General features: G+C 42.1%; 1 protein-coding gene across 2 annotated transcripts; it reads left to right on the forward strand.

The window, feature by feature from the left end:
• Positions 1-2,653: 2,653 nt before the first annotated feature.
• On the forward strand, positions 2,654-5,561 carry SMIM23 (small integral membrane protein 23). 2 transcript variants are annotated; one of them, XM_019026568.2, is made up of 4 exons: positions 2,654-2,847; positions 4,670-4,721; positions 4,922-4,989; positions 5,235-5,561. In XM_019026568.2, the coding sequence occupies exons 1-4, from the start codon at positions 2,728-2,730 to the stop codon at positions 5,511-5,513; spliced, it is 519 nt and encodes a 172-aa protein (XP_018882113.1). In that variant the 5' UTR covers positions 2,654-2,727; the 3' UTR covers positions 5,514-5,561. The 2 variants fall into 2 exon arrangements, with proteins under 2 accessions (XP_018882113.1, XP_018882114.1); XM_019026569.3 differs by having other exon boundaries at positions 2,654-2,832.
• Positions 5,562-7,632: the final 2,071 nt, after the last annotated feature.

Raw genomic sequence — 7,632 nt, forward strand, 5'->3', positions numbered from 1 at the left:
ATGAAACGGAAGACCTAAATAAATGAAGAAGCATACTGTGTCCATGGGATAGAAGACACCACATAGTAAACATGATAATTCTTCCCAAAGTGATCCATAGGTGTGATGCAATTCCTATCACAATCCCAGCTGGCAAAGTATTTTGTTACGAAGTTTATATGGAAAGGCATAAGCCCTATGAGAGCTGAAACAATCTTGACAAAGAAAAACAAAGTGGGAAAAATCACTCTACTTGCTATTAAGGCTCACCGTAAAGCTACAGCAGTCAAGACAGTGTGGTATTGATGCAGGGACGGATACATAGATCAATGAAACAGAATACAGAACAAATGTCCAGTTGGACATCCATAAGCAAAAAAATTAACCTTAAACTTCACACTTTATACAAAAATTGATTCCAAATGAATCATGGGCTGAAATGTGAAGCGTAAAGCTATACAACCAAAAAAACAAAAATAGGAGAAAGTCTTCGGAACCTAGGGCTAGGTGAAGAGTTCTTAGACTTGCCATGAAAGAGCACAATTCATAAAAGAAAAAGTGATAGACTGGATCAAAATGTAAAACATTTTATCTGCAAAAGTCCATGTGATGAAGTTGAAAAGATAAGCCACAGACTGGGAGAAAATAATTTGCAAACCGTATATCCTAAGAAGGACTAGTATCTAAAATGAGCAAAGAACTGTCTCAAAACTCAACTGTAGCAAAACCAGTCCAATTAGTAAATGGGCAAAAGACAGGAACAAATGTTCCACTGAGGAAGGGGTGCAGATGGCAAATAAGCCAATATGAAAAGACGTTCGGGCAGGGCATGGTGGCTCACACCGGTAATCGTGGCACTTTGGGAGCCCGAGGTGGGAGGATTGCTTGAGCCCAGAAGTTCAAGACCAGCCTGGGAAACATAGCAAGACACTGTCTCCAGCAAAAAAAATAAAAAATTGCTTAATAAAATTTTAAAAAAAAGAAAAGATGTTAAACATCATTAGCTATCGGGGAAATACACATTAAAACCACAATGAGATGTTACTAAACACCTGTCAAAACGGTTAAATTAAAAAATAGTGAAAACAGCCGGGCGCGGTGGCTCAAGCCTGTAATCCCAGCATTTTGGGAGGCCGAGGCGGGCGGATCACAAGGTCAGGAGATCAAGACCATCCTGGCTAACACGGTGAAATCCCGTCTCTACTAAAAATACAAAAAATTAGCTGGGTGTGGTGGCGGGTGCCTGTAGTCCCAGCTACTCGGGAGGCAGAGGCAGGAGAATGGCGTGAACCCGGGAGGCAGAGCTTGCAGTGAGCCGAGATCGTGCCACTGCACTCCAGCTTGGGCAACAGAGCGAGACTCTGTCTCAAAAAAAAAAAAAAAATAGTGTAAACAGATATTGGTGGGGATGAGGAGAAACCAAATCACTCATACACTGTTAATGAGAATGTACAATGGCACAGCCGTTCTGGAAAACAGTTTGACAATTTCTTATAAAACTATCATGCCATGATGCTACGGCCCAGCAACTGCACTCTCAGGCATTTATCCCAGACAAATGAAACTTACATTTACCCAAAAACATGTACAAGCATGTTCATATCACCTTTACTCGCAAGAGTCAAAAACTGGAGGCAGCTGGGTTTTGAACAGGTTTGGAACGTGTCCTTCAGTATGGCATACACATGTCACAAAATACTACTCAGCAGTCAAAAAGAATGAACTACTGATACATGCAACAAACTGGATGAATTTCCAGGGAATTATACTATGTTTTTTTTTTAAAGCCAATCCCCAAAGGTTAAATACTGTTTCATTCCATTTATGTAGCATTTGGAATAAACAAATTTTAGAAAGAGAGAGCAGATGAGTGATTTCCAGGAGTTAAGGACAGTGTGGGTGGGGTCGGGAGGCAGTAGCCATCACGAAGCAGCACAAAGCCCCTTGTAGTTTTGAAACTCTTCTGTGTCTTGACTATTGTCCTAAGTAAGCAAACCTGCACAAAATTGTTTAGAATTAAACACACACACACACACACACACACACACACACAAATGAGAACAAGTAACACTGGGGAAGTCTGCGTAAGATTGGTAGAGTGTATCAATGTCCACATCCAGGCTGTGATCTCCTACTGCAGTGAGGCAGGATATTACTGTACCACTGGGGGGAAACTTCACAGAGGGTACACAGGATCTCTCTGTATTGTTTCTTACAACTGCATGTGAATCCACAATTATCTCCATACATTTTTCAATTAAAAATTGCTTTTATTGTTTTTTTTTTTTTTTTGTAATTTTTTAAAAATAGAGACATGGTCTCACCATGTTGCCCAGGCTAGTCTCAAACTTCTGGACTCAAGCAATCCTCCAGCCTCAGCCTCCCAAAGTGCTAGGGATTACAGGTGTGAGCCACTGCACCCAAACTATTGTTTTTATATTTTCGAATTAGCATTTTTATTAAAAACTTGCAAATATAGAAGAAAATAATCAGAAAAATCATCATCCTGAAACATAATCTTTTGATGCATTTCTTCCTGATCTTTGTTTTCTACACTCATGTGAAAAATAAAAATGAGGGAAGGGACTAAAAATCAGGGTGGTGGAAAGGTGGGAACCTTGCTGTCCCTACCTTCTGTGACATCAGAACTCAATGTTTGCAGGATGCCTGGTGACCACAGGTGGGGGAGGGGAAGGGTGCCCTTCTGTCTGTTGAGTGTGGTCCACCCAGGCAGCCAGATCTGAGGCCATGGCAACCCAGCAAGTGGACAGCAGAAGGCAGGTGGCAGCAGAGCAGGTGGCAGCCCAGCTGCTTGAACGGAGAAGGGGCAGCCACTGTGATGACGAGAAGCAGGTGAGGCCAGGCCAGGTACATGCTGCTTTCCTCCCATCTGGGCTCCTTTTGCCACTCCAGACAGACTAGAAGTCCCTCGAAGCCCGGAATGAATCTTGGACCCAACCGTCCCTGGATCCCACTCTGATGGAGCACAGCTTAGGGGCCTAGGCACTTCTTGCCGGGGCCATCACTGACACTGTCTTATTAAATTCTCAGCACTGCCAGCAGAAGATATGTTCCAGGAGGACTGGGCTTTTTGTTTAGTTCCCTGCTGAATCCCTAGTGCCTAGCATGGTGCTTGGTGCCAAGTAGATGCTGAATGAACGAATGAACTGATAATACTCCTGAATTGGAGCGCTCCTGGAGGATTCATTCTCAGCGCTGAAATTCAAAACTCGTGGGAGTTCTTACCAAGTCATTTTAAGGGGGCAACAAAATCTTGATACCAAAACTTGACAAACGTGTAGAAAAAAAAATTTTTTTTTGAGACAGATTCTTGCTCTGTCACCCAGACTGGAGTGCAGTGGCGCAATCTTGGCTCACTGCAACCTCCACCTCCCAGGCTCAAGCGATGCTCCTGCCTCAGCCTCCCGAGTAGCTGGAATTACAGGCGCCGGCCACCATGGCCAGCTAATTTTTGCATTTTTAGTAGAGACGGGGTTTTGCCATGTTGGCCAGGCTGGTTTCGAACTCTTGACCTCAGGTGATCACCACGGCCTCCCAAAGTGTTAGGATTACAGGCATGCGCCACCGCGCCTGGCCTAGAAAAAATTTTAAACCAATCTCTTCTGAATATAGATGTAAGAAATCTCAACAAAATAGTAGCTTATCAAATCACATGATATATAAAAAGGCTAGCTAATGCATCAGGAACAACTAGAGTTTACTGAAGAAGCTCATTTGGCTCAATATTTAAAACACAATTAATGCAATTTACCACAAAAATGGGGACACATATAGTTGCTCAGTGGGTAAAGAAAAGTCATTGGTGGTTTCTTATAAAATTAAACATACATTTACCATATAACCCAGCATTTGCATTTCTGAATATTAACCCAAGAGAAATGTGAACATATGTTCACATAAGGAATTGTATATGAGTGTTCATAGCACTTTTATTCATAATAGCCCCAAACTGGAAACAACCCAAAAGTCCATCAACAGGTAGAGACTGATTGTGCAATATTCTATGTTCATATAAAATAAATACTCATCAATAAAATACACAATATACTCATCAATAAAATTGAGCACAAAAAAATAGAGGCATTTCGAAAACATTGTCTTAAGCAAAAGAAACTAAATGCAAAAGCACACACACTGTGTAATTCCACTTATACAAGGTTACAGAACAGGCAAAACTACTCATAGCGACAGAAAACAGATTAATGGTTCTCTCCAGGCAGGGCAGGAGTGAGGATGGAATTGACTGCAGAAGGAAACTTTCTAAGATGACGGAAATGCTCTACATCTTGATTGGGGTGATAGTCTACAGGTATAGACATTCATCGATACTCATCAGACTCATCAGACTATACATTTTAAATGTGTGCGTTTTATTGTAAGTAAATTATACCACAGTGAAATTGATTCCTTTTCAAGATCAATTAAAATGAAAAATGTTTACATGAGAGAAAATGCAAATTGAACATCAGTAAGTTGCAGTGTTATCTATTTCTTCAAAGTTTGGGAGTTTTGTAGTAAGTAAGTGTGACTTAGATAACTAGAACAAAAGTTAAACTCAAAAAACTGTCTTATAAGCATTCCCATGTCTGGCCCTTTGTGATGGAAGCAGGGGGACCTGGAGAGAATTCATCCTCATGTTCTTCCTCCTCTTCCTCTTCTTGCACCCTAGACGCTGTTGGCATTGCTGATCTTGGTGCTGTACTTGAGCACGGAGATATGGGGTGAGCATTCTGGAATCTGAGAAAGAAGGAACCAAATCCACATGAAGCTTGGTGGAGTGTTCCAAAGATGGTTGTATGTTAAGGGGACCTCCATAACCCACCTTCTCCCACTGACCCTTCATCACACTGGGATAACTAACCATGTTTATTTCAATTAGTGCTCATTTGCTCTTCAAAGGTGATGTTTGTGCCTATTTCAGGAAGCAGTTGGGAGGTGTCAGAAAGGATCAGAGAATGTAACTACTACCAGAATCTTGCAGTTCCCCAGGTAAGATGTCCAGCAAGGTACTGAGGTGAGGCAATCTGGGAAGGCTTTCCAGAGGAGGTGTCATTGGCAACATGGGTCATGAAAGATAAGTAGTCGCTTGTCAAGTGCAGAAGGTGGGAACAGGTACTACGATCACAATGAGTAGCATGTGCAAAGGCCCAGGGATCTTTTTGAAACCAGTGGGGATGGGGAGGAGGGTCCTATCTGAGAAAGCACAGGATGCCACTTCTGTGTCTGCCTTCCAGGGGCTTGAATATCAGACCGACGAGCCCTCAGAAGAACCGATAAAGACCATCAGGAACTGGCTGAAGGAGAAGTTGCATGTCTTCTCGGAGAAGTTAGAGGAAGAAGTGCAGCAGCTGGAGCAGCTAGCGTGGGACCTTGAACTGTGGCTGGATGCTCTTCTGGGAGAGCCGCACCAGGAGGAGCACTGCTCCACGTGGGGGTGGGCCTGGGGCCTGGGGAGAGAGCACAAAGGTGGGGAGGGGTTGCCAGGGATTTCTCTAAGCAGGGCAGAGCTCTGACTCTTGAAGTTCCAGTCAGGCAAGAAAATAAAGTAGTTGGGAAATGAAGTCCGCTGTTCACATTCATGAATGCTGACAGAAACAGCGTTGGCGGAACACCAGAGCCCGGCTGAGATATTCTCCCTGGCACCATGACGTGGCCCCCTGGAACAAACACGGGCTTCAGAGCCAGCCATAGGTTCAGGACTCTTCTACTTTCTTGAGACGTTGTGTAAATTTCCTTAACCTGAGACTCAGTTTCCTCACATATAAAAATCGGGGAAACACACTTTGCCTTATAGGAAGACAATGTATGTAGGGTGTGTATACAGAGTGCGTCTGGCACAGAGCAGGTATCGGATAAATAGCTCTTCCTTTCTCACATGCCTTTTCCTTCCTCCCTGGAGTGTGGTAAGAGGATACTAGCTCTGGCTAAGTGTGTGGATATTATGCGGCATTCAACCCTCTGACTCTGCTGGTGGAAGTATACGTTCCTAAAATCTCTATTTGGTGATAGCTATCAAATTTACAAATGCATTTTCTCTTTGACCCAACAATCTGCTTCAAGGAATTTATCCCACAGCTGCATTTGCCCACACATGAAATTACATGTGTATAAGATTATTCACCCCAGCTTTATTTGCAGTAGCAAAAAAATGGAAGCAACCCAAATGATACCAGGAGGGCTCTGGTTATATAAGTTATGGTACAGCCAGACAATGAACAATCATGTAGCTATAAAAGAGAATGAGGAAGCTTTCTACTATGGTGTGAATATGGGTGAACCCCAAAATGCATATATTGGAACCTAATACTCAATGTGACGTGTTAAGAGCTGGAGCCTTTCGGAGGTGATTAGGTCATGAGGATTCTCCCATCATTAGTGAGATTAGTGCCATTATATTAATAATAGAGGCTTGAGGAGCCTGTTTGCCCCTTCCACCATGTGAGGACACAGCTAGAAGTTCCCTTTTATGAGGAATAAGTGCTCACCAGACACCGAATCTGCTGGTGCCTTGATCTTGGACTTCCAAGCCTCCAGAACTGTGAGTAATAAATGTCTATATTTACAAATTATGCAGTCTAAGGTATTTTGTTGTTATAACTGCCCACATGGACTGATACTTTCCTTCTGCTAAAATGGGAAAGCCTGAAAGATATGTAGTTAAGTGAAAAAAATTAAGGTATAGGCCAGGCACAGTGGCTCACACCTGTAATCCCAGCACTTTGGGAGTCCAAGACAGGCGAATCACTTGAGGTCAGGAGTTCGAGACCAGCCTGGCCAACATGGTGAAACCCCGTCTCTACCAAAAATACAAAAAATTAGCCCAGCATGGTGGCATGCCCCTGTAATCCCAGTTACTAGGGAGGCTGAGGCAGGAGAATTGCTTGAACCCAGGAGGCAGGGGCTGCAGTGAGCTGAGATTGTGCCACTGCATTCCAGCCTAGGTGACAGAGTGAGACTCCATCTCAAAAAAAAAAAAAATCAAGGTGCAAAAAGGGAGCAGAAGATAAAAATATATATTTTGTTGTTGATATTGATGATGATAATGACGTTATTAAATATGCATAAAAACTCTAGAAGGATACAAGCCTGCCTGGGAGTGAGAGGATTTGAAACTGGGAGATGTGTAACAAGGGTGGGAGGAAACTTTTCAGCATATATTTTTCATACTTTCTTGTTTTCAAACTATGTGAATGTTTTGCTTATTCAAATATTTTTAAAAAACAAATTTCTATTTTGCATGCAGACAAGGACTGGAATATATGTATATAAACAAAAATAACAGTATCATTATGATGAAATTATGAGTGAATTAATTTTTAAAAAGTCCCAAAAGAAAACCGTTCTCTTTTGATTACTTTATTTTGATTAAACAATGATCATTTTTTATCTAGGACTTCCCCTTTTTCCTGTTACCTCCAGGAAACTTATAGTTGTTTGTTACTGGAATTTTATCAGCCTCATTGTTTTGGGTTATTTATTTTCCCCTTTCTATGACTTTTTTGTTTTCTATTCTGATGGAGCTATTATACATGTACCAATTATTAGAACCACCTCAAATCTTTGGATAGTGATGAGGGTTTCAATTACACTAATCTCAGAGGACATCTGACTTACAGGGGATGGCACAGCAAT

This window comes from Gorilla gorilla, chromosome 4, assembly GCF_029281585.2.
Source record: "Gorilla gorilla gorilla isolate KB3781 chromosome 4, NHGRI_mGorGor1-v2.1_pri, whole genome shotgun sequence".
Taxonomy (NCBI): domain Eukaryota; kingdom Metazoa; phylum Chordata; class Mammalia; order Primates; family Hominidae; genus Gorilla; species Gorilla gorilla.

Bases quoted from the DNA above. Each gene is read 5' to 3' on its own strand.
- SMIM23 (XM_019026568.2), top strand. From the start codon at position 2,728: ATGGCAACCCAGCAAGTGGACAGCAGAAGGCAGGTGGCAGCAGAGCAG. The intron at 2,848-4,669 runs GTACATGCTGCT...CTTGCACCCTAG, and splicing joins AGCAGGTGAGGCCAGGCCAG to ACGCTGTTGGCATTGCTGAT. The intron at 4,990-5,234 runs GTAAGATGTCCA...TCTGCCTTCCAG, and splicing joins AGAATCTTGCAGTTCCCCAG to GGGCTTGAATATCAGACCGA.